Below are 27,484 nucleotides of genomic sequence, written 5' to 3'. Positions count from 1 at the left end.
GAACTAGAGAAATCGCTCTTGCTTCGCCTGAGCTGACAATGTGGTATTAAATTCAGGATGGCAATTTGAACACAGATCAAAGCATTATGATCAGCTACCAGCCTTTGATATAAAATGTTTGTTGGAAATAGTGGTGGGAGAAGCACAGCTCGGTGGATAATGACTTTTAAATTGCACTTACTGTCACATCCAAATAGGTTGGGATTTTAGCTGAGAACTCTTTCTCTCTTTCTTTCGACTGCAGGGTGTTGGTGTTCCAGGGGAAAGGGATTGTCAGGACCATTTTCCCATCTGCATTGAAGTTCTGTTGAGCTGAAAATATTTAACAAGGCCTTGAACTGATAGAAAGAAACTTTCAAGCCTATTTCCCCCCACCTTTGATGTGAATTCAGCAAAGCCCCCCAATACAAGTCACTTGCTGCTGCTCACAGCTCTCTGGCATGCAGACTGTGTGTGTCACAGCTCTGTGGTTTGGGATCAGGCTGTGTTGTGGTTGCTGCTGGTATCACAGATTTGCTCAGTGAGTGTCTTGGATCCTCAGCTGTGTGTGGAACAGGTCTCATGCAGGCTGTGCACAACCACATCAAAAAGACAGATCAGGCGTGATTCATCTGGCAGCTGGGCCAGTCCTCTCAGCTCCCTTTATTGCCAACGGGGAGAAACACACACAGACCCAAAAAAATCTCTTTCAGATGCCTCTTTTAAGATGAGAAAGGTTGTGCTCTGAACTCTTGGTGATGTTAACCAGCTCTCTGTTGACCAGAGATGGATCATAGGTCGAATAACCAAGAGACACTTGTACCCAAGGGAAGTGCCTTGAGCTGGATGCTGTGCAGGCTCGTGCAGTATTTCATTGCCAAAGGTAACTTGTGTCCACTGTGGTAGAACTGACTAACCTCTGACAGAAGCAGGTTTTCCAGTTAAACCACTCAAGCAATACTTAACCATCCAAAAAGCCCTGTTGCCAGCAATTCAGTCAGCTCTAGCTGTTACACAAGCCCGTGCAGAGCAGGCAGGGCACAGCTGTCTGGTGGCTGTGATTGCAGGGTTCAAAGTGGCAATCCAGCAGCAAGGCTCAACTGATGGATGGTAACCTGGGGGCTCTTTCTCTTAGCCCACCTGACCTGAAGTGAAAACCTGAGTTTGGCCAGGCTGACACTTTGTGGGAAAGAGAGTTGAGGCCAGAAGTGACAGCTCTGCTGAGTTGTGAGTGACCAGAGTGTAACCTGTGAAACCATGATCCCTTCTGCTCACCATGGTTTGAGCTGTCTGCTCTTTAGGACTGCCTTAGGCCCAGGGGTGGTTATTGTGTATGTGTGTGTTTTGGTTGCTTGGTTTGCAGTTTTGTTTGGGGGGGGGTGTGTTGTTTATTTGTTTGTGTTTTGCTTTGTTTGGCATTTTTGAAGGTTGGGGGGGTTGGTTGGTTGGTTTTTCTGAAGGGGTTGGTTGTCCAGGTTTTTTGAAGGGGTTGGTTGGTTGGCTTTTTTGAAGGGGTTGGATGTTTGTTTGGCTTTTTTGAAGGGGTTGGATGTTTGTTTGGCTTTTTTGAAGGGGTTGGATGTTTGTTTGGCTTTTTTGAAGGGGTGGGTTGGTTGTTTGGGTTGTTTCAAGGGGTTGGATATTTGTTTGGGTTTTTGAAGGGGTAGGTTGGTTGTTTGGGTTGTTTCAAGGGGTTGGATGTTTGTTTGGGTTTTTGAAGGGGTGGGTTGGTTGTTTGTGTTGTTTCAAGGGGTTGTTTGGCGTTTTTGAAGGGGTGGGTTGGTTGTTTGTGTTGTTTCAAGGGGTTGTTTGGCGTTTTTGAAGGGGTGGGTTGGTTGTTTGTGTTGTTTCAAGGGGTTGTTTGGCGTTTTTGAAGGGGTGGGTTGGTTGTTTGGGTTGTTTCAAGGGGTTGTTTGGCTTTTTTCAAGAGGTGGGTTGGTTGTTTGGGTTGTTTCAAGGGGCTGTTTGGCTTATTTGAAGGGGTGGGTTGGTTGTTTGGGTTGTTTCAAGGGGTTGTTTGGGTTTTTTGAAGGGGTTGGATGTTTGTTTGGCTTTTTTGAAGGGGTGGGTTGGTTGTTTGGGTTTTTTGAAGGGGTTGGATGTTTGTTTGGCTTTTTTCAAGGGATGGGTTGGTTGTTTGGGTTGTTTCAAGGGGCTGTTTGGCTTTTTTGAAGGGGTGGGTTGGTTGTTTGAGTTTTTTGAAGGGGTTGTTTCTTTCTTTGGGTTTTGTTGTCGTTTCCTCCCTTGTATTCCTTTCCTTGCTGTTTCTGTTTCATGTTTGCTCCCCATCAGCACTGCCATCTTTTCTCCAGACAAGGAGGATTTCAGTGTCACCTTCTCTCTCCTATATTCTTCACACAAGGAAAATCATTTCTCTGTGGGAGAGCAGGGATTGGTGAGTGGAGTAGTTGCAGTGTGGGAGGCAATCCTAAGCTGCTAAATCACAGTTTTAAATTGCATGGACAAAAAAATAGAGTGGAAAATTTGGAGGGGGAAAAAAAAAAAGACTCAGCACAAGATGAGCAGTGCTCAAATTTGTATTTCAGTGCTGCCAAACCAAATGCCCTCCACCCTCATAGAACTAACTTCCTCTCTAAGTGGAGAGGTCATGGTCTTTGTGATGTATACAGCATCTCTGGTGCTGGAGAAGGGATCCTTTCAGCTGGGATGAGGTGGATCCAGATATAATATAGCACCAATTCAGTTATAATCTACTCTTAGATTAGCTATAAGGAAGAAATTCTTCACTGTGAGGGTGGTGAGGTTACCCAGAGCAGTTGTGGACGCCCCATCCCTGGGAGTGTTCAAGGCCAGGGTTAGACAGGAATTTGAGCAACCTGCTCCTGTGGAAGGTGTCCCTGCCTGTGGCAAGGGGGCTGGAACTAGATGATCTTTAAGGTCCCTTCCAATCCAAACCATGCTGCAATTCTATGATATCTGAAGTAGTCAGCATCCTGTTGTGGAGCTCTGGCATCTCCCAGGGCAAAAAGTGTTTTGCAGCAGCTGTGCACAGCATCTTGAGCAGGGTCCTCCTTTACACACCTTTTTGCAGGGCCAGCTCATGATGTCTTCTAGGACTGGCCTCTCATGCAGGGCACCGGTACAGCACATGCACAGTGACCATCCTCTCTGCTATGATGTCATGATGATGAGGGCAGTCTCACAGCCACAAGGGAGGATGGGCTTCCCTTGCTTTGGAGCAGGGAAGTCATCTGAAGTGGTATGCCATTAGCACTGCTGAGGAACTACCTGAGCTTACAAGAGGGAAGCTTCCATCCTCTTTAGATTCTTCCATGCTCCTTAAGTTCTACAACCAAATTCCCCTGTGATTCACACTGGTTTGAGTTGGAAATAATCCTGTGGATGTTCAGGTAATGTTTTGATATAAACCAGAGCAGGATGATTCATTTGGACTATAATGGAGTAAAACTCCATTATGGAGTGACATTTGCTTCTAGCAGGGACTTCCAGCTCCCTTTGTCATCTGTGCAGACCTATTTCACACTATGAATGGTACCAAATGTTCAAATGGAAGGGCTTCATTTGTTTACCAGCATGTATGCCAGGGAAAGTTTAGGCTGGAGGTGAGGAGAAAGTTATTCACAGAGAGAGTTGGAATGTGCTGCCCAGGGAGGTGGTGGAGTCACCATCCCTGGAGGTGTTCAAGAGGGGATTGGACGTGCAAAACTCCAGTAATACAGCTGGTAGCAAACCCCCTCCCTCCCCTCCCCATATTTCAATGTTCAACTTTGCAAAATAAACCTGCAGTGGCAGTATGATTCAGGAGATGTTTTTCTCAGGCAGGATAATGATATCATCAGCAGTTTTCTCCTCTGGATCAAAAGGAGCTCCATAGAAAACAACAGAGATGATTCATCACTGCATTATACTAACATGAAAGTAATGGGATGCACCAAAGAAATAATCCTGGTGGACTTCAGCAGGTTCAGCACATGGGTCCCTGCCGTGCTGAGACATCAGAAACAGTGTCATGCCTCTGTGCAGAGACAGTGAAGTTTTCTCAAGTGTACACTGAGGTCTAAAGGTAGGAATCATAGAGTCATAAAGGCTGGAGAAGACCTCAAAGATCATCAAGTCCAACCTATCACCCAACACCTCCTGACTAACTAAACCATGGCACCAAGTGCCACATCCAATCCCCTCTTGAACACCTCCAGGGATGGTGACTCCACCACCTCCCTGGGCAGCACATTCCAATGGCTAACAGCTCTCTCTGGGAAGAACTTACTCCTAACCATCCAGGGCCAGATGGACCTTTGTTCAACCCAGTCTGGCACTCACATTTATGTGTCCTCTCTTTACTTTCAGCCCTGGGGTCCTGCAACACTGTAGAATTATTTTAGGGTCTGCACGTAGAAATCTCCTATGGTCACATTCCTGCCTCCAGCTTTCCAGACTCCTCAAGTTCCCTGAAGCCTCCCTCACAGAAGTCTTTCAGAGCACCAAAGATGGGCTTGTGCTGCATAATTCCCCCTGAAATAGCCACCTTTGCTAGCAACTACTTCAGGTTCACAACAAACACCCAGGTGTGCTGGGCTGGCTGAGTGACACACATTTATTTAGGGCTTTGTTTCAATGTTAACCACATTCTTCAGGCAAAACCTTACATGAAGAAAGGGTTAAACTGCACAGCAAGACACAACAAACTCCTTCCCCACACGAGACTGGTAGGATCTAGGGTCACCCAAGAAGAGATGTCTGTGATGTCTGTGCTGATTTCCCCAAAGGAGGCTTTAGGTTACCTCTTCTGGTTGCAAATGTCCCTGCTCACTGCAGAGGGCTTGAACCAGATGACCCTTAAATGCTCATTCCAACCCAACCCATTCTATGATTTATGCAAGTTCCACTTGTTTCCCAGGCTGGGAAAATGGGAGCCATGCCCCCACCTGCACATGGCTTGAACTGATGGGGTGAGATGCCCTAAAAGTGCAGAGGTTTGCATCATTGTCATCTCTTGGCTCCATCACCACAGGAGACACTACTTTCTAAGTTGCCTCCTGGGCACGTGCCTGCCCTAGAGGAGGTCCCAGCCTGCAAGCTGAGTCAGAAAAGGCTCAGTTGCCTTTGACAAGGTTTTCTTCCTTCAGCTCTCCAGCCAAAGCCAGTAGTTTGACAATGGAAAACTGCACTGTGACTGTGGAATGTTTTCCTTGCCATTGTGTATGAGTTACAACCATTTCATACTTCTAATGCTCTTCCCCCCCTGCCCCTATATTTCCTTCCCTTTGAGCTTAATCAGAGGAGAGTGCATAGAAAGCAAGCAGAAAAAACCCCACCACATAACAAAACAACAAAACCCAACCCACACTCCAGTCCTCAGCACCCTGTGGGTCTCTTTAAAGAAACACAAATATTATCTTCCAGTCCTGACAAGTGATTTGAGGATGGTGAAGCCCAGACAGTGCCATTTTCTGTCATCCTTTCAATCACTCCTCAAGGCTGAGATGCTGGCGTGGGACACCTGCTTGTGCTGCAAAACCCATGACAGCAAGCTCCTCTTCCTCCATCCCTTCCTTGCCTCACAATCACTGTTCTTTGCTGCTGTCTCCTCTCCACAGCCACCCTGTGGTTCAAGCCAGTTTGTCTCATTGCAGCACCAGGCCTGCATCTTCCTTGGGTTGTGAGGGTCCTGGTCCCTGCATCACAGCAGAAAGAGAAATAACCTTCAGGGCTTTCTCTCTCTCTCTTTCCTAGTGCTGTCCAGTGCTGAGATAAAGGCACAAAATAAAAGTCTTCATTGAGGAGATGACAGAAGAGTAGAAAAGTGGGTGACTAATGCAGGATAATGAGAGCATTTTGGCTGCAGATGAAGAGCAGGAGGCACAGGAGAGGTTAACTAAATACAAAACAGTTTTCTTTGGCTTGATATAAAATGATAATGCGATGTGGTACTTGTGAGCAGAAGATGCACCCCTCCCCTTCCCCCAAGTGATTCATTCACTGAGGTGTAGCATCTTTGGACCCCTGCCTGGCCCTTGGTTTCTCACCCTGCCAACCCACACATGTCTCAGACACCCTGGGCTGGTTTAGACGGCATTTAGCAGGTATGTCAGACAAGTTAGTCAACCAGCTTCTGAGATTTAGTTGTGGAGATGCCTCTTTCTAACCCACAGGTGTCTGAGCCAGACTCCAAGCTCCTCTCATAACCTGTGGGAACACTGTTAACACAGGAAGCTTATAGGGGTCACCCACAAGCAAACAGCTGCATGTGGACAGGGTCAACAGCTCTCTGGTTTGTGCTCACTGCATGGAGGAGACCTACACTGTCTATCAGGAGGATGAAGATACAGCTGCATACTTAGGATGCCTCAACTTAGGTGTCCTTCTCAGCAAGGAGAATCCTGATGTAGAAGTCTGAGTTTGACCTGCTCTTGGAGACAGGCAGGAGCTGGGATGCTCAGTACACTGCTCCTGCACTGGTTTTGAGATGTCTGCTTAGGCTGGGACACAGGGAAGTCAGGAAGCCTACTCTCCTTAGGCTGGGACACAGGGAAGTCAGGAAGCCTTCTCTCCTTAGGCTGGGACACAGGGAAGCCAGGAAGCCTTCTCTCCTTAGGCTGGGACACAGGGGAACCAGGAAGCTGCTATGTTGTCCTGCAGCAGCATGACACCTGGGCCACTGCTAGCTTTTCCAAAGCCCATTTTGAATCCCATGCAGTGAAAGCCCAGATGCTGAGTGAGCTGGGGTTGCTTAGCCTGGAGAAGAGGAGGCTCAGGGGAGACCTTATTGATATCTACAACTACCTGAAGGGAGGTTGTAGCCAGGTGGGGGCTGGTCTCTTCTGCCAACCAGCACCAGAACAAGAGGACACAGTCTCAAGCTGTGCCAGGGGAGGTTTAGGCTGATTTTAGGAAGAAATTCTTTGCAGAAAGAGTAATTTGCCTTTGGAATGTGCTGCCCAGGGAGGTGGTGGTGTCACCATCACTGGAAGTGTTTAAGAGCCTAGATGAGGCACTTGGTGCCATGGTTTAGTTGATTAGATGGTGTTGGGTGATAGGTTGGAGTTGATGATTTCAAAGGTCTTTTCCAACCTGGTTAATTCTGTATTCTGCTAAGACTGCCCTGGCAAACTCGAGATTCTCCTTTCAGTGTGGGCACAGATGGGATATATTTAGCGTACACAAGGGGTATGCAGACACTGTGATGCCAATAAAATCAACTGTAAACAATCAGACAGTTTGGGCTGTTGATTCAAATAGGAACAACTAATAAACACCACCACTCAGAAATGATGCTGCTGAGTAACTGATGATAGGGGAAAAGCATGGAAAAGCATGTGATCCCTCCTTGCTGAAAGAGGGGGCAGGAGGGCTGATGTGTTTGGGCTTTAATTGACTTTGACTGCAGAGCCTTCTCAGCTCTCTGCTGCAGAGGGGGACTGCTTGTAGTCGTTTCGCAAGGGGCCTGCCCCATATGAATCATAAATTACTTGTGGCTAGAAGCTAATATCATTTCAGAACATGTGGGCAGGGCTGATTTATTGAAGGAGTCACATGATGAGTTTTAGGTCTCCAGCAGCTTCAGGCTTTCCTCTCAATCTTTGGGAGCACAGCGAGCTGGAGGGGGTGGTGGATTGAATCTGCTTTGTTTTACATCTCTGCCCTTATGAGTTCAGCAGGAACTCATGCGTACTCCTAGAAGATTTATGATGTTGGCAACTCTGATAAAACATTTGTATGCAATTTTTTTCCCCCTCTCTATTGCTTTGCAAGCAACTTCCCAATACTTGTGAATGCTGACCAAAGCAAAAACTGCTTTGAAAGCCTGTGTGCACCAAACAGGGGGAGCCAATGAGGATGAGCAAGTCGGCTGTTGTTAACGAGGTGAAGGTTAGCCTGGAGAACACCACAAAAGTGGAGATGCTGCTAGTCACAGGTTTCTAACCATGAGTGTGTAAAAGATGCAAAGTGAATAACTAACACAAAGAGAAAATGCTGGAACAAAACCTTCAAGCAACCTTATTGATTACAGCGTTGGATGCTTGTAGCGGTGTTGTGTGCTAACTCTCCTAGGTAATGAACTCTGCATGCAAAGGATTGGAGTTCAGGGCCTGTGCAAGAACACCACTTTCTTACTCCAATCCCAGGACTATTTTTCCCTGCAGTCTCCAATGCCTTCAAACCATTTAGTCTTTACAGCACATGTCAGTGGTAGAAGGCCATCTACATTGTTTCTACCCTTGTTCAGCCTTTGTTTTGCCCTCTTTCTTCAGATCCACCATCTCTCCCCTCCTCTGGGCAGGTTGTTTACTAACTCATCTGCCCCAGCTGGATGGTTTCTGCTGCTCCAGCTCTGAACTGGCTGCCCCTTGGAAACCTCTACAAGTTCAACTGCTACTTTCCTGCATATTCCTCTCCCTGGCACTCAGTTTCTCCACATCCCTGAAGACCAACCTGCTGTCAGGATCACAGCCAGTTGGGTTTGTGTTCTTTTCATTCCCAATAAAACAGGCAGTGTCCTTAGTAGAAAGCTGTACAAGCCAGGCAAGCATCTTCATGCCAGTATGTCCAAATCTGATGCAGGTTTTGGTGCTTTAAATAAGTCTGTGTTTTGCTACATTCTGGCTGGCCAAGCTGGAGGGGAAACACAAGAACCATGGTCACTGAACTCACAGACAGAAATTCGCTTCACGGGCTGCCAGTCTCACTTAAGGAAAGCCACCAGGAAGTGTCCCATTGGGAAGTGTCACCATGTGGTACTCAAATCATAGAATGATAGGATTGTTTTTGTTGGAAGGGACCTTTAAGATCACCAAGTCCAACTGTTAACTCAGCACTGCCAAGACCATCACTAAACCATGTCCCTCAGCACCACTTCTACAGGGGTTTTAAGTGCCGCACAAGCCCTACGAGGAGAGGCTGAGGGAGCTGGGGTTGCTTAGCCTGGGGAAGAGGAGGCTCAGGGGAGACCTTATTGCTCTCTACAACTACCTGAAAGGAGGTTGTAGACAGCAGGAGGTTGGTCTCTTCTCCCAAGCAACCAGCACCAGAACAAGAGGACACAGTTTCAAACTGTGCCAGGGGAAGTTTAGGCTGGAGGTGAGGAGAAAGTTCTTCCCAGAAAGAGTAATTTGCCATTGGAATGTGCTGCCCAGGGAGGTGGTAGAGTCACCATCCCTGGAGGTGTTCAAGAGGGGATTGGATGTGGCACTTGGTGCCATGGTTTAGTAGTCATGAGGTGCTGGGTGACAGGTTGGACTTGATGACCTTTGAGGTCTTTTCCAGCCTTACTGATTCTATGATTCTATACCCCCAAGGATGGTGACTTGACCATTCCCTGGGCAGCCTGTTCCAGGGTTTGATGACCCTTATGTGAAGAAATTTTTGCCAATATCCAATCTAAAGCTTGCCTGGCACAATGTGAGGCCATTTCATCCTGTTCTGTCACTTGTGATTTGAGAAAAGACAACAGCATCCACCTCACTACAACCTGCTGTCAGGGATTTGTACAGGGTGAGAAGGTCTTCCCTCAGTTTCTCCAGGCTAAACAACTCCAGCTGCCTCAGCCACTCCTCACATCTGAGCTCTAGATGCTTCCCCAGCATCATTGCTCTTCTCTGGACATGCCCCAGCAGCTCAATGTCCTTCTTGTAGTGAGAGGCTCAAAAGTGAGCACAGTATTTGCAGTGCAGTGAGACTGCTCGGGCGTTAAGCAGGTTTCCTCTGGGATGTCCAAGGGACAAAAGAAGAACCAGTGAGAAGTCCATCTTTGCAAGGTGTTTATGGTGGGACTAGAATTTGTAGACATTTGCAGAAGTAATCTCAGCCTCCTCTGCTGACCCAGAAATGCTGGAGAAATTGGGGAAAACAGAAGGAAGTTGGGTAAAGATCTTCCTGTCATTTGACAGAAGTTACTTACATATACACATATATTTGCTTTTAAAGACAGTTTAAATTCTGGTCAATTAAAGAATATAGTAATAAATGATAATAATAGTTTAAATTCTGGTCAATTAAAAATAAAGTAATAATGATTATTATTATTGTTGAGACATGAAATGCAGCTCTTACTCATCAGGAGCAGCATTTTGAACAACTTGTTTTCCTCAAGTCAAAACCATTGTCTCATTTAACCTAGTTTCACAAATAGCTTCAGTTCCTGTGAAATTCCCTTTTGGGGAGAGAAGCATTAATCTGCTGTCTAGTGAAAAAAAAAACTATGTCATGCTGTTCTGGTTCAGTGACCCCAAACTCGTTTGGTGAGGGAGCTGGAACTATAAATGGGACTTCTCGCACATATGTATCCCTGCAAAATGGAAACACTGCCTGCAGAAAAAGCTGCAGGGAAAAAAAAATACCCCCACAAAACCAAAGCAACAAACCAAACCAAGCCCACTCACCTGCATTCAAAAGAGCAAGTGAAAAATCACAAGAGCTTTTTCCTCTTGGTGTTTTCTTGTACCTCCCCATCAAAGGAAGACAAAATGGCTCCAGGAAACAAGAGCAATGCTGTTCCTCCCACTTGCTCTTTTCTCAAGGTATAAGATGTTGGGTTCAGAAGCTTGATCTCCAAAGCTCCCAGTGGGCCACATTGAAATTATCAAAGTAGAAAAGAAAGCAATTGGTGGCTGTGATTAATTCTTGTGCATCAATGAAGCTAGAGAGCAGCGCGTGGGACTTGGCACTGTGGTTGCACTCAGCAGCTGGGCTCGGCTGGCTGTTGTGGCTGGTTTTGTTCACTGGGACACAGATGTGTCCAACCAAAGCCTGCTGAAGTCCAGAAGAGTCTTCTCAGCCAGTTCAAGGGATATTGAGTTGGAAGGGACATTTACAGGTCATCAGCTAGCCCACCCCTCCCTGTACCAAGCAGGGACATCCCCAACTAGCTCAGTTTGATCAGAGACCCATCAAACCTAACCCTGAACGTCTCCAGGTATGGGGGCTCCACCACCTCCCTGGGCAGCCTGTTGAAGTTTTTCCACCCTCATAGTAAAAATTCTTTTTGCTGCTGTCCAATCTAAAGCTATCCTTCTCTAGTTTCTTGGTCTGCAAGTCACTCTTCAGCCATAAGACATCTCCCCAGTAAACAGAAGGATCAAACTGCCGAGTGTGCTCACATACATACATGCAAATGAGTTGGAAGCTAGTAAAAGCCATCAGTAGATATACAAAGTGAACCCAATCTTGCACTTGAGTGTTATTATGGCAAACCAGCACAGGATGACTGGATTTGTGTTTGCTGTTGTTTTTTTTCCCCATGTGGAGGCAGTCCTTCTGTTAGGGAAAGGCTGCTCTAGACTTGGTGACTTATCTGAAATACCTGCACACAGATGCCTGCTCAGGGCTCTGAGTAACTTGATGCAGTTGAAGCTGTTCCTGCTCCCTGCAGAGGATTTCAAGTAGATGAACTTCAAATGTCTCTTCCAACCCAAACTATTCTATGATTCAGTGATTCTATGATTTACAGATCTGGGGCCAGTCCTTGTCTGGTTGCTGGGCAAGGAGGCTTGCAGGGTTACTTGGGAGATATAAAATCATGACAATCACCAGATCTCACAAACAAGCAGTTGGGCTGACCTTGTGGCCTGAATTACTTTGGTTGCATGCTGCTCCTGGGTTGGGTTAGCTCTTGTACTAGGAAGAAGCAATCTCTGTTTCAGACATTGGAGGGGATCAGCTAATGTGCCAGGACCCACTAGTGGACACAGCAGACGATAATTTAGCTTCTGGCTGAACTGCTGAGCTATAAATCAGCAATCAGTGAGCATCCCCAAGGTCAAAATGAGTCAACTACTAAATCACAGGCAAGCCAGCTGAAGGACATTCAGAATTTCTGCTGTCTAAATGTGCTTTCAGGGTAGATGTGGCTGGCCAGGGTTGGGATGACCCAGGCTAACCACTATTCCCTACTCAGCCTCAATAGGTCAGCTCATTAGCCACGGTACCAACAATCAACACAATATTGCAGGACCCTGAGGAAAGCATCCCTGCAGGGTGCTGGTGCTGTTTCTTCTGACCTTAGCAGCAGCTTTATAATTTGTCATTTTTCCACCTCAGAAGATTGAATCACTCATTTGACATAGGCCAATACCCAGAGTGCAGTTAATTGGTTCAGCCTTTGACATGACCCCTTGCAGCCTGGGACTGCAGAGGAAAGAGATGTCAAAAGGGTTGGAGAGTTCATTTCACAGCCTTTGGAGACTGCTGAGCATGGATAGGCTTCATGGAAGCTGGCCTGCTTGTTAGCATCTGAGAAACTCACTGAAGTTTTATGAGACCTATTTTAAAGCTTTGACTTATAGCTTAAGGTGGCTATAGGGCTGTTCTAGGGTAATTGCACTGCTCAGAAATATTTTCTTTCTATTACACTAATTAGCAAGTAAAGAAACCAAAAAAACCTATCAACAATCTAGAATCCAGCAGATGATGCATGGTTTTAACTATGCATTTTGCCATTAGTCCACAAGTCACAGATATGCTCTATGTGTTTTCCTCAAGTTCCTCCTGAGATGCTTGTTGCCTTCCAGCTCTGCAGCACTGAATGAGAAAGGGAACAAAGTGAACTTCTCTATGGAAATTTGAAGGATTTATGTGAAACTTTCATGCTCATGAAGCTACAATATCCTTTCCACATGCAACTGTTCAGGTTGGAAAAAACCTTTAAGATGCACTTGTCATAGAGTAGGATAGGATAGGATAGGATAGAATAGAATAGGAATAAGAATGAGAATAAGAATAGGATAGGATAGGATAGGATAGGATAGGATAGGATAGGATAGGATAGGATAGGATAGGATAAGAATAGAATAGGATAGGATAGGATAGGATAGGATAGGATAGGATAGGATAGGATAGGATAGGATAGGATAGGATAGGATAGGATTACCCAGGTTGGAAGAAACCTTTGTGATCATTGAGTCCAACCTATCTTCCAACACCATCTAATCAACTAAACCATCGCACCAAGCACCCCATCAAGTCTCTTCCTAAACACCTCCAGTGATGGTGACTCCACCACCTCCCTGGGCAGCAGAAGGAGATCTGGTTAGTGCAGCAGGACCTGCCTTTCATAAACCCATGCTGACTGGGACTGATCACCTGGGTTGTCCTGTGTGTGCTGTGTGATGGCACTCAAACCTAGTCCCTAAGCTTATGGAACTGCAGTGTAGCACTGCTGACTCCCACAGGGAACAGTCAGGATGAAGCAATGTTTTATCTCCACTGCAAGTGGAGGCTGGGGATTTATTGCAAAGGAAATGGGTGAAAGGCTTTAAATAGTGTCAGAAGGAAGCAATTAGTCCAGATCCAAAGCAAGTTTACACTGGCTCTCGGATGCCAGTTGGCACATGCATTATTTGCAACACTCAGCACTGGGAATGTTTTCCTGGAAGAGCTTTTATGAATTCTGTTTGAAGTACTTAGCTGTCCATGGATGTTCATTTCCATGGTCTAGTCATGAGGTCTGTGGTGACAGGTTGGACTCGATGATCTTTGAGGTCTCTTCCAAACATGGTGATACTGTGATACTGAATACAAGAAGTTTTGGACAATAGAGGTTTGAGAACAAGTGTATGGATTTCACCACAGTCCTTCAAAAGCTTGGTTGTCCAATTCATATTGTCTAGATCAGACTAATTTCTCTCTGTAGCCACACCAAAGGACTAGAAAGAAGCATGAGTAGCAGCATCTTGCTCAGGGTTTCCTGATATAACCTAGACTCTGTCTTTGTTTCTCAAATCCTGGCCTTCATGACCTCCCCCAGACAGGCTGTGTTCAGTTACACCCCTGTGCATCTCTGCACTCTCTGAGAAGACAAAAAAATCCACTCTCCAAAGAATTTGTATTGCTCTTCCAGGGATGGTTTGAATTCTTGCTTTCAGAAGGCTGATGGAAGAAATTCAAGTTTGATGTTCATCACAGTGCTCTAGGGAAAATGGACTGTGGCTGCCAGTACCTTGGCCATGACAGACTTCAGAAAGCTTCCATGGGAAAAGCAGCAGTGTGGGTGTTAGCAAGGCAATCGCTTCAAAATTAACATCAACAACATCCTGTTCATGCTCTAGGTCCACCATGCTGGCTTGGAACAGGGTCCAGTGCTGGAAGGACTGGAAGATCTCTGCTTTGGAGAAATACTGATTGGAAAAAGAGGTTAGAATTTGTGTGTTGGAAATACACTCCTGGTGGCAGCAGCAACCTGCCATTTCTGACAGGATCTGCTGCGTTGCAAATCCTTTTCTTTTTTCCACCCCAGACTGGCTCAGAGACAGAACAAACACAGAGGTACTTAGAGCACATATTTCTACCCTGCAGGTATCTGTCCCTTCAAACAGAAAATGCCAAGGGCTGTTCATCGCTATTGTGATGCAGACCACAAGCAAAAGTCCTCTCTCAAGTCCTCTCTCATCACTTTTGTTTCTCAGCTACTAGGAATAGGGTTTGCATCACTCTGTAGAACTCAGGGCACTGACAGCAGTGAGTGGCATAGGCAGGCTCGTTTCCAGTCTCATTTGTATCTCTGCTACACGGGGATCTATCATGCTAGCTGGCGTGCCACATGGAAGGCTATGTGAGGACTCTTCCCTGCTCCCTTGCTTTGGCAAGGACAAACCAGGCACAATCTCAAATCTCTCTTCTCCCTCCCCCCTCAGTTATCTCACTGAGGCAGCACATGGACCCAAATGAGAGTTAGGAGGGAGAGAAGTTACATATTTAAATCAGTTAACTTGAATTTGATGTGTATTGCCAACGGGTCAAAGTCGAATGTGATTGAGCTGCTAGGGTAAGATGCCTCCAGAAGCAGGGAATTAACATCACTATCTGCAAAGACATTTTCCATCCCTGTGTGGCTCTGAAAAATAGGGAGAGATCAATTTAAATCTGGAGATTTAAGTCCAGCTTATGCTGGAAAGTCTTCTACAACATAATGAAAATTCAGAATAAATAGGCTAAAATGGGAAGAGAAAATTACTCCAGCACTGGTGAAGTGCAGACACTGGAGAATGTATTACTCAACTTGCTTTTTCCTCTCTACAGTTGCAAAGCTCAGTGGAGAGAAAGGATCCAGTGTAACAATCATGACCTGAGAAGGAAGATGATTAATCTTGCAGTTAGATGCCACCTTGCTCAGATTTCACCCTGAGTTTGTTCTATCACTCTCTACAACTACCTGAAGGGAGGTTGTAGACAGGCGGATGATGGTCTCTTCTCCCAGGCAGCCAGTACCAGAACAAGAGGACACAGTCTCAGGCTGTGCCAGGGGAGGTTCAGGTTGGATATTAGGAAGAAGTTCTATACAGAGAGAGTGATTGCCCATTGGAAGGGGCTGCCCGGGGAGGTGGTGGAGTTGCCATCATTGGAGGTGTTCAGGAGGAGACTTGATGGGGTACTTGGTGCCATGGGTTAGCTGTTTGGGTGGGTTGGATTGGTTGATGGGTTGGACACGATGATCTTGAAGGTCTCTTCCAACCTGGTTTGGTTTATTCTAAATAAATAAAGATTCTTCGTGGCTCATTGTTGAAACAGATTTCTTTCCCTGGTCTTAGACACAAAACCCCTCTCAAGATAGACATCCTCTTCCTTTCCAGAGTAAAGAAAATGATGTCTGATTGTATTGAAACCAACCCAGAGTAGTGTTTATTATTGAAAATATACAGTATTTTTGAACATCACATAAAAAGCCTGGTAGATACATCTGCTCTAGGTCAAAATGCTCAAGAGATAATCTTTGTGCAGCATGTAGCACTACCCTCATAACGCACACATCCTCTTCTCAGCGGTGTTTTTACAGTGCTTCCCTTTTAAACCCAGAAGTCATGTCCTGTTGTCCTTCCCCACCCCACTCCTCTTGGCTGAAAAAAAACTCAAAGACTTTCCAAAGGCTACTTACATTGTGCCGAAAGCGTGGGGCTAAGAGGAATAAGGATATCCTAAAGAGCTATCTAGAGATATTGCTGTCCTTCTCAAAGTTCTGTGTGTGAGCAGGGCATTGCTCTTCCAAGGCAAAGTGCCCTGTCTTAAACAGTCCAACGATGATCTGGCTCGCTCCCCATCTATCAAAAGGAGAAATGGGGAAGGTAGGTTAAACCCAGATTTTCTTCTTTCATCTTTCAGATGCTCCTTCTTCTTGCTGCCACATGTTCTCAAATGACAGTCCTGCAGAGAACATTGTACAAAGAAACAAGAAAGAGACGGGCTATCTATACACCAAAGTGTTGAAATCATCAGGAATCAATGTACAGGGTGAGATGGGCAGTATGGTAAAAAGAGTCTTTGTTCATCACAACACAGGAAAAAAAAGGGGGGAAAAAAAAGGAGGAAAAAAAAAATTGATTGTTCCTGCCAGTCTGCTGGTTTAGACATTGTATTGTGAACTTCCACGGGGTGCAATCAGTTGTTGAATCTCTTTCTTCTTCGAATCTGTTTCGCCACCACCTGCTCCGAGAGGCTCTTCCCTGGTTGCCTTCAAGCAGCATCATGACTAAGGAGATGAAAGTCCACAAAAACACGGCGGGCGCCTCCTCGCAGGAAGAGAGCAGTGCAGAGTAAAGGGAGAAAGTCTGAAGAGAGGGGCTTGGGAAGAGTGAAGAAAGAAGAACCCTGAAGGCCACCACGTGGTGCGTGCGTGCGTGTGCGTGGGGCACGTCACACGGCCGCGGTCTGCTTGATGCTGTGGAAGCTGATCCGCGTGGGCGAGGTGGGGATGGACATGGCGCGAGCCACGCGCACCCGCAGGGAGTGGTGGTCCTGCCAGCGGTGCCATCGTTTCCTGGCAGCAGAGCGCACCTGGTGGGAAAGAAAAGGAGAGGCCATGAATACTTGGGACACTCAGGTCTCCTCTTTGCAGAGGACACTGGGCAGTGCTGTCACAAGTGACGAGATGTGTCAAAGCACTGAAGCATGCAGGGCTTGATTCAGCTGCCCAAACAGCAGCATCTGCTTTGCTTGACAGTCCCTTGAGTACTGCACACTGGGAAAGGAAGGGGTTTCACATACCTCATGTCTCATACTGCATGTCTTAAATGCCCCAGAGCATTTCAAATGACAATGAATGCCTAAGCTTCTGCAACTGAATCCAGCCCTCAAGATAGATGCACCTGGTGGAGGTTTTAGAGTTGCCTCTGCGTCTCTTGTGTATGAAAATCACCTAACTAAATATTGGTGTCTACAACACAGACAGACCTGACCCAATCCCTCCTAGATTCTTGTATAGGCAATGCAGAGCTAATCTACAGTCAACAGAAGGCCATCCTTCAAGCAGATACTTAGCTAGAACAGATGAATCTTGAACTCTGAGCTCATTTTTTTGTGTGTCAGGGACCTAAGAGAGAGCCCAGGAGCTCTGCCTCAAACTTATATAATGTATAAGAGAAACACAGGGGATAGGAGCCCAAGCCTCAAACACAACAGGAGGGAAAGCTTAACATAACACAGACTTTAATCAATTCCTGCCAAATCACTGGCATAGAAGACTCAAAGTCAGAACCTGATGTGAAACATTTAGACCAGTTTGTAGATGTTCTTGTTGATCTCTGCTTACTCTAGAGACAAGAGCCATTCAGACCTCTAACTTAAGCAGCTTGATAAGTCTACAAAATCAAGAGAGATCACAATATGACAGTACATTAGAGGTTGGAAGGAACCTCAAGAGATGAATGGAATAGAGTGGAATGGAATGGAATGGGATGGAATGGAATGGAATGGAATGGGATGGAATGGAATGGAATGGAATGGAATGGAATGGAATGGAATGGAATGGAATGGGGTGGAATGGAATGGAATGGGATGGAATGGAATAGGATGGAATGGAATGGAATGGAATGGAATGGGGTGGAATGGAATGGAATGGAATGGAATGGAATGGAATGGAATGGAATGGAATGGGATGGGATGGAATTAACCAGGTTGGAAAAGACCTTAGATCATTGAGTCTTTACCCCCCTGCCAAAGCAGGATCACTTAGGGCTGGGCCAAACTTCTTGGAGAGTCAATGGGAAATTGTACTCATGACACTAGGAAAGGTTGTTGCCATTTTGCTGCTTCTTTGAGGGAAGAGCATTTTTACACACACCACCTACATCAGGCCAGGGACTCCTTTGCCAAAGAAGTGGGGCTATAAATAATGTAATGTAGACATTACACCTCAGCTGCCGACTCAGAGCTCCCTTCCTGACCAAGCAAGAATCAGTCAGTATGGTCACAGGCTATGATTCATCTTCTCCTAAAGCCAATGTGCAAAGTAGGCCAGATACTGTGGTCAGATGAAAAATACTTCATTCCTTTCAAAAGTTATAAAGTGAGCCTAGAAAGCAAGCTCTGCCTTAGATGCCTGGATTATAAATACAGCTAAATTCATAGTTTCATAGTTTCATAGTTTCATAGTTTCATTCAGGGTTGGAAGGGACCACAAGGATCATCTAGTTCCAACCCCCCTGCCATGGGCAGGGACACCCCACACTAGATCAGGCTGGACAGAGCCTCATCCAGCCTGGTCTTAAACACCCCCAGGGACGGGGCCTCGACCACCTCCCTGGACAACCCATTCAAGGGTTTCACCACTCTCATGGTGAAGAACCTCCTCCTCACATCCAGCCTGAATCTCCCCACCTCCAGCTTCATTCCATTCCCCCTAGTCCTATCACTACCTGAGATCCTGAGAAGTCCTTCCCCAGCCTTCCTGTGGGCCCCCTTCAGATACTGGAAGGCCACAATTAGGTCTCCTCGGAGCCTTCTCTTCTGCAGACTGAACAGCCCCAACTCCTTCAGTCTGTCCTCATAGGAGAGGTGCTCCAGCCCTCTGATCATCCTTGTGGCCCTTCTCTGGACACGTTCCAGCACCTCCACATCCCTCTTGTAATAGGGGCTCCAGAACTGGACACAGTACTCCAGGTGGGGTCTCACCAGGGCTGAGTAGAGGGGGAGGATCACCTCCCTCGACCTGCTAGCCACACTTCTCCTGATGCAGCCCAGGATCTGATTGGCTTTGCGGGCTGCAAGTGCACACTGAGAGCTCATGTTGAGCTTCTCCTCCACCAGCACCCCCAAGTCTCTCTCCTCAGGGCTACCCTCCAGCCAGTCACTGCCCAGCCTGTATTTGTGCCTGGGATTGCCTCGACCCAGATGCAGGACCCTGCACTTGCTCTTATTGAACTTCATGAGGTTGGCCTGTGCCCACCTCTCCAGCCTGTCAAGGTCCCTCTGGATGGCCTCCCTTCCCTCCAGCGTGTCTGCTGCACCACACAGCTTGGTGTCATCAGCAAACTTGCTGAGGGTGCACTCAATGCCACTGTCCATGTCCCCCACAAAGATGTTGAATAAGACAGGTCCCAGGACTGATCTCTGAGGGACTCCACTTGTCACTGGCCTCCACTGGGAGGCAATATTGACATCTCACCCTGAATGGTTTTCAGTCTTCAATGTACTTATCTTCACTGCATCCCACAAAAGTAAAGGAGTGCTCCTATCTCCATTTTTATCACCAGCAGGCTAAAGCTTGGGTATTAATGGCAGTGATGTTGTTGTAGAGTGGACCTCAACATGGATCAGCTACCATGGCAACGGCACAAGGCCCAGGATGAGCTTGCACAGCCTGGGTGAAACCCATGCTGACACAGCTTCTCACCTATCAGCACCTGAGGTAGACCAAAGCTATCTATGAGAACCACTGAGATTGCAGGGAAGGTGGTGTCGAAGCACATAGTCCAAAAGTGCACTGACAGTGCTCCTTTTAAAACTCAGGGCCTGGCTTCAGGTGCAGTGTGATGTCTACTCAAAACATGAAAAGTATACACTCCCTAGTCCCACCTCAGACCAGCCCCAAGCTGCTGTTTAACAGGTGCTCAAATGAACTGCTGGACTCTAGTAGCAGAGGTATTTCTCACTCAAACTGCACACTGTCAAGTATTACATGCCCTAGATGAAGGGGGATGATGCCTGATAGATGCCTCCCATTTCTTTGTGGACCTTCAGGAACTTAAACCCCTAATCTGTAGCTCTAGTACTTAGAAACTTTGCAGTGCTGTGGTGTGGCATCTCACAGCTCATCACCAGCTTTATCCATGAAATAAACCCCATTTCAGCTTTGTGAGTACCAACCTGATAAACAGTTTTGCTGTTGCCCTCTTTGGTGCCTTGTCAGGGGAATCCTGAAGCTGGAATCTGGCTTTTCTGTCAGAGTGCTTCTAGAGGGTGAAGATCAGGCAAAATGGACCTGAGGATCACTTGTTTGGTTGGTTTTGGGTTTTTGTTTGGTTGTTGTTTGGTTGTTTTATTCTGGACTGTGTCTGACCTGTGCTGCTTGATCTGACACTTAAGACATCACAGTATCACAGTATCACTAAGGTTGGAAGAGACCTCAAAGATCATCGAGTCCAACCTGTCACCACAGACCTCATGACTAGACATGTAAATGCAGATCTAGTTTATAGTAAGGTGATACCTTTACAGTAAGATGAGAAGAGTGCCACACTGGCTTCCTTCCTTTTGATTTGGAATCTATGATTTGCTTCCACATAAAATAAAGCAATATAACAGGACTGCTTGCATGGAGAAGAGGAAGTCTGAACATCTAACTGAAAGAACTGAAATTACAAGACATCACTGCCCGGAGGAGCACGATCATCACAGATGATTTTATGATGAGAATGAGAAGAATGTGTTTAGACAACAGTGTAGGGCATGTCTGGAAAACTTTCTCATTACTAAGTAGTAGGTATTACAGAATCACAGAATCAACCAGGTTGGAAAGGACCTCAGAGATCATCAAGTCCAACCTATTATCTAATACCTAACAGCTCCTGACAACTAAACCACGGCTTCAAGTGCCACGTCCAATCCTTTTTTGAACACCTCCAGGGATGGTGACTCCACCACCTCCCTGGGCAGCACATTCCAATGGCTAACAACTCTCTCTGGGAAGAACTTTCTCCTCACCTCCAGCCTAAACCTTCCCTGGCACAGCTTGAGACTGTGTCCTCTTGTTCTGGTGCTGGTTGCTGGTTGAGAAGAGACCAACCCCCTCCTGGCTACGACCTCCCTTCAGGTAGTTGTAGAGAGCAATAAGGTCTCCCCTGAGCCTCCTCTTCTCCAGGCTAAACACTCCCAGCTCCCTCAACCTCTCCTCATAGGGCTTGTGCTCGAGACCTCTCCCCAGCCTTGTTGCCCTTCTCTGGACACATTCAAGTATCTCAGTGTCCTAAGATACGATGTCAAGGTACAACACATCTCCACTAGTTTCAAGATCAAGTTTGGTCAAAAGGAGTTACATGAGATAGCCAGTCAGAGTGACCAGCTGATCTAATGTGAGGTGTCCCTGCCCATAGCAGGGGGGTTGGAACTAGATGATCCTTGTGGTCCCTTCCAACCCTGACTGATTCTATCATCTAAGAACATGGGACATGACCTGCAGAGGGTTATTACCTCTCAAATGTTCAAATGCCAAGACATTGTGAGAAAAAGATTTTCTTCATTCTGCTGGAGTGGAATTTGCCCTTGTACAGGGAACCTGTGGTCTACTTACGTCCTTCAAAGAGGTGAATTTCTTCACCCTTGGTGCACAAGCAGAGAGTAATTCTCCATGTAGAGCGCAGTCTTGCTGAGGATGTTAATAGCAGATTGGGAAACCTGTGAGTTTTTGCACCCAGGTGCTCCTGCAGCAGCATTGCATGGGGACAGGAAAAGGGGAAGAAGCCTGATAGACTTTTTGTGGTTCTAAGCAATTTGTGTGAACAGATACTTCCTCAGCCAGTGAAGCCAGATTAGATTTATCAGTTGTGCTTCAAAGCAATCAGATCATAAAGAATGACCCCGGAGGTAAAGACTCTGGAGTCTAAACAAGCTTTAAGGAAGGATAAAAAGTCGTAACAAAAATGCTGCCTTCTGGACAGCTGGACCCATTCCTAATGGACTGGGCACGTGGCAATAGATTCTGCACTTATAGGGGTGAGTGCAAATCATGTCTTAATGACAGAATAATTCACTGCAATTAGGATGTGACAAGAGCACGAGCAGAAAAGGTTACGCTCAAATTTGTCTCTTGCAGCTGAACTCAGTAACAAATGCTAGTTTAACTTTAGGTCAGGAAAGAGGACAGCAAACTAGCTGTGACTGCTATAATAACATGTTTCAAAAGCCACTAAAAAAGCTATTAGATGGGGAAAGAGTAATAGCAAAAGACAAAGCAAAATAGCAACTTCAAAGGTGGTTGTTAATCCCCATGAGAGCATCCACACCTAGTTAAGCCATTTGAAGAGTCAATACCATGTCTCAGAGTCAGCATTAGTGCATCTATGACCTGAAATCAACAGCACTTGTCTGTAATAGCCCAAAGATGCCTGCAGCCTGTCATCAGTGGTTAGAGCTTAACAAAGACTCTTGGGAATACAAATGATCAGCTTCGCCTCTTTGTAACTTGAGTTGCTTGAGATGGCAAAGTTTATCCGGTGCTGCAGAACAGAGAGTTCAGTTCTCTCTCTTGACCCTTGGTCTGTCTTTTTCTTCCGAAGAGTTACTCTCTCGGAATGATTCTTTTCAGCTCAGCACTTTGCCTGCTGTGAATAATCACAGCTTCTTTCGGAGCACATGGTGAAATCAGATTTACCAACAGATTTGTGCCTACAGCCGGTGGACACTGCTCTCACCAGGAGCGCTTTAGAAGAGTCAAGAGAACTAACTCAGGTGATGGGATGAAGAGAGGTCACTGGGTGATAGTTTTGATTGGATGACCAAAGCGAGGACTTCTCAAACGTTCAGGCCACATCTGAAAATGACTAAACCCCACATCCTATCATAAAAAAGTCTGTAAAAACTCTCTTCAGAAGAACCACAACAATAACAACATAAAAGAGAATGTAAAACGTGGAGAGAAGGATGAAAACAGGCAGGGAAAGGCTGCTTTGAATAAAACAGAGGCCAGTTTTGTGCTGCTATTACTTAAGCTACATCCTGCTGCTGCAACCATCCATTAGAAATGAAGAAAGAGGGCTCTGGCAACATCAAGCATCAGGTTTTTGGTGGAAATGTCATGTTTTATTAGCAGAGAGGAAGAAAGCTTTATCCGTTTACACAGTGCTTAAGAACAAAGGGCACCACTCACTTGGGACTTGATGGGATAGTAAAATATAATAGCAGTAATGTGGCTTAAAAGGAAGGCTTTGGTAAGGAGAGTGGGATTAAACGAGCTGCCATGGTAATGGAAGCTGGGAGTAAGACTGCTGGGATGCCATCATCCCCTGTCTCTCACACGAAAATGGTAACAAGTGAGGGGCAGAGAGACAACAGGTGCTCTCTGACTATAGAATAATCATGGTGTTCAGTAGCCTGTGACTATACACAACACTAATTAAATCCTTGCTTTGCTCATACGCAACTTTGTATTCCCAGAAAACGTGACCCCAAGGTAAATGAAATAAATGAAGGTTTAGATATATCTCAACAGGCTTTGAAACAAACCCATTTTTGCTCCCTGAAAGCAGGTCTCAGTAAGGACTCAATGAAGTTCCACCTACACTCAGGCACCTTTGTGACATGTTTAAGCTCCTTTTGCTGCAGCTGGAGGTAACTGGATGATAACTTTGGACTTTATAAACATCTTTCGTTACAAATGGTGGTGCAAATTGTGGAAAAGTTGATGGAGATTGAATAAATCTTAACTGCAAACCACAGGTGAGCAAGAGGGACTTCCAAGCAGTGTCCAGGTGAGCAAAAGAGACCTGGCAATACAGAATTTAAATTTCAAGGCATTGGTCTCAGTGTGTCTGGCTCTGCAGTGTAATCCCATTTCCATGAAGTTTCTGAAGCCCTTGTCTATCACTGTACCCAGCAGAGACATAAAGGACCTTGGTAACAGCTCACCAGGACAAGGTAAATAAAATAGGTCAGCTGAAATCTACTCTCATTTGGCTGAATCATTGACTGCAAATGAAGCTGAGGGTGATCATAACCACATATGTGTATCTGTTAGATGTCTAAGGTTAGGGGGATAAATCCCACCCATTACATAATAGAACTTAAACTAACATAAGGTGATGCCTTATATGATACTGTAGATGATCTGAGTGTGCTGGTCCAGCTCGACCTACTGAACCTCTACTATAGTCACAGATACCTTGAATGTTTTTCACAGGGTTAGAGTGTCCCTCAGGTAAGAAAGACAGCAAATGCTGTGAAGAAGCCTATGGGTCAAGCCTCCCTAGATCCTTGGAAGGATAAAGTGCAGTCCTGAATGGAAGCAAAGAAGCAGAACAGACTAAGCACAGAGAGCACTGTACTGACAGGTCTGGGGATCTACAGATGAGGAATGCTAACACTCAGAGAAAGCACATCAGAGGGAAACTATAGGTGTGTGTCCAACAGCCACCTCTCATCCCACTGGCATGGCTTTACAAGGCTCCCAGGAGAGCCAGCCTCTCAGGCCAAAGGTGGTCATGTCACCATTACACAAAACAATCCTCTATAAAGATGGCATTATCAGTGTTTCATCCTCATGAGGCAGGGAAGGGATGTAGTCAAAACAATCTGCAAGGCTCAAAGGAAACAAAAATGAAGCTCAGGTGGAACTTTCTCTCTTCTCCTCTCAAACAGCTTACATCACATCATTATTTTATGCAACATTGTTTGGTTTCTTTTTTTCCCTAAAAAATAAATTACTCTGGTTAATGGGTCTGCAATTCCTTCTTTTTGCTAGTCTTGGGCAGCAATTCCTGGCAACCTGGTCACAGCAGAGTAGCTCTGCAGCACCTCCTAGACTGGGACATTGAAGTTTTATTCCTGAGATCACAGCAGTGCAATTTTATTATCATCTATAACTGTTTGAAGAGCTAGAAGAGTTCTGGCTAGTTATAAAGGTTTGCTCCATGTTTTGGGATGGAAGCAAATGTGGCTCTTCTGGCCCACAAGGGACCAGAACTAGCCACTAGAGAGGGAGGCTATGAATAGAATAGAATAGAATAGAATAGAATAGAATAGAATAGAATAGAATAGAATAGAATAGAATAGATCAGACCAGATCAGACCAGATCAGACCAGGTTGGAAGAGACCTTCAAGATCATCGTGTCCAACCTATCATCCAACACCACCCAGCTGACTAAACCATGCTACCAAGCACCCTGTCAAGTCTCCTCCTGAACACCTCCAGTGATGGTGACTCCACCTGAATGCAGTCAGTCCACCTTGAGCCTCTGTGCTTTTGTTCTGGAGTGCTCTGGAGTCACACACACAACAGAAGTGGTGCAGTGAGAAGGAAGATGGGGTAAGGAAGGACCCCCAGACCAGCTGCTACCTTTCACCATGCCTGGACTTCACATTTTTCATTCTCTGGTAGGACCGCAGTCTGAAGCGACCTACCAGAGTCACAACAATGGAGGCAACCTTCTACCAGACCACACTTGGGGATGGAAGAGAAGATCACAGTCCTGTAATGAACTGCTTGCTGGTGCCAAAGAGAAGATCTGATCCCTTCAGTTGACTCCAAACTGACTAGTCATCCTCAGAGACATTTAGGAGTAGTACTCATGCATGCATTGTTGGGCACCTTGGCTCAGAAAGCAAACAAGGTGGGAGATGGAGTTAAACTTTTAGGTCTCCAGTCCACCCCCTTATTTATATTTATTCAGTGATTCGAAGGAATGCTTAATGCATGTCCTTTGAGTTCAGAATGATGCATGTGAAGTCTGCTTAGATTGATGGGCAGGTGGATGACTAACCATTTAGGTGGTGATTCATAGCTGGCAATTTTAATGAATAGCCTCCCAAGATGATCAGATCAAAGTAAGCCACTTTGAGCTTAATAGATTTTGAGAGACAGATGGTGCCTGGGTAAAGAGTCAACACAAAAAAATTAAACATATTTATTCTTGCCTTGGTCCTTGTTGTGAGAATAATTTACAGTACAATCTAAGCAAGTAACCTGCTCTACTCCTCTCCTGTCATGATTTCTCTCTGACAGTTAATTGCTTTCCATTTTGTAGGTTAATTCATAGCTGATCATTGATATTGAGCAGATGATACTAGAATCTGAGGCCTGCTGGAGCTAAGAATCCATGCTTTCACTCAGCCTTTTGTCAGTTTCAAGTCCATGCCTTCACTGAGCCTTTATTTTCAGTTTCAGGTCTGGCTGTGACCTGGATAGGAGAGTGATGTTTTTGTCCAACCTTCCATTCTCAAGATCATTGTCAGAAGAATCAGAGGTACCATGTGAGATGAATCCCACGCCAAGCACCCTTTTGAAAGCAGGGTTTAATTAAACACATGCTCTCAAGCTCAGTTACTAGAGTGCATTCATCAGCTTGTACTAGAGAGGCTGAAGAGATGATTTAGTAGTTTCTATGGCTCTATACACTCATCCAGACATACATCAGGAGGAGATATCATGAAAGCATATCCCTGATTATACCTTATTATCTTGTTATAAGCAAACTGACCCAGGTAGAAAAAGCTTCCTCAGCTGAAGAAACCTGGAGATTTTTCAGTGAGCTGCAATAAAAAAATCCCAACAGGTTTTGGGTCTCTTTTTGGTGTGTGGGAATGTATCCTCTTCAGCACACTTTCGAGCCATTGAATCCACCCTGCTTCCAGAATGCTCCATATTAAATGTCTTTTTTCTTTTCATCCAATGTTACGTGAAATGTGAAATCTGCTCATGGGGCAGATCCTCCTGGAGTCACTACTCGCTCAAAAGAATAGTGAAGAGGTGACTGGGAGCAGTCAGCATGGCTTTGCCAAGGGCAAATCCTGCCTGACCAACCTGGTGGCCTTCTATGAGCAGGTGACAAAATTAATAGCTGAGGGGCGAGCAACTGATGTCGTTTACCTGGACCTGAGCAAAGCCTTCGACACTGTCCCGCACCACATCCTGGTCTCCAGGCTGGTGACACATGGGTTTGATGGGTGGACCACTAGATGGATAAGGAACTGGCTTGATGGCCGCACCCAAAGAGTGGCTGTCAATGGCTCCATGTCCCAGTGGAGGCCAGTGACAAGTGGAGTCCCTCAGGGATCAGTCCTGGGACCTGTCTTATTCAATGTCTTTGTGGGGTACATGGACAGTGGCATTGAGTGCACCCTCAGCAAGTTTGCTGATGACACCAAGCTGTGTGGTGCAGCAGACAAGCTGGAGGGAAGGGAGGCCATCCAGAGGGACCTTGACAGGCTGGAGAGGTGGGCACAAGCCAACCTCATGAAGTTCAATAAGAGCAAGTGCAGGGTCCTGCATCTGGGTCGAGGCAATCCCAGGCACAAATACAGGCTGGGCAGTGACTGGCTGGAAAGTAGCCCTGAGGAGAGAGATTTGGGGGTGCTGGTGGACAAAAAGCTCACCAGGAGCTCTCAATGTGCACTTGCAGCCCGCAAAGCCAATCAGATCCTGGGCTGCATCAGGAGAAGTGTGGCTAGCAGGTCAAGGGAGGTGATCCTCCCCCTCTACTCAGCCCTGGTGAGACCCCACCTGGAGTACTGTGTCCAGTTCTGGAGCCCCTATTACAAGAGGGATGTGGAGGTGCTGGAACGTGTCCAGAGAAGGGCCACAAGGATGATCAGAGGGCTGGAGCACCT

At 46.0% G+C, this 27,484-nt stretch overlaps 1 protein-coding gene across 2 annotated transcripts in view; it reads right to left on the bottom strand.

Moving 5' to 3' along the window:
* Positions 1-15,565: 15,565 nt before the first annotated feature.
* Positions 15,566-27,484, bottom strand: part of CRHR2 (corticotropin releasing hormone receptor 2) — a 150,717-nt gene continuing 138,798 nt past the window's right edge. For both annotated transcript variants that reach the window (XM_068145908.1, XM_068145909.1), the window contains one exon: positions 15,566-16,722. In XM_068145908.1, the coding sequence (XP_068002009.1) occupies positions 16,582-16,722 (141 nt within the window). In that variant the 3' untranslated portion in view covers positions 15,566-16,581. The remainder of the gene's footprint in view (positions 16,723-27,484) is intronic.

Source organism: Melanerpes formicivorus, unplaced genomic scaffold (assembly GCF_026170545.1).
Source record: "Melanerpes formicivorus ecotype bairdi unplaced genomic scaffold, bMelFor1.0.p_v2 SCAF_13, whole genome shotgun sequence".
In the NCBI taxonomy this organism is placed as follows: Eukaryota; Metazoa; Chordata; class Aves; order Piciformes; family Picidae; genus Melanerpes; species Melanerpes formicivorus.
This window is presented reverse-complemented; position numbering and strand designations above follow the sequence as displayed.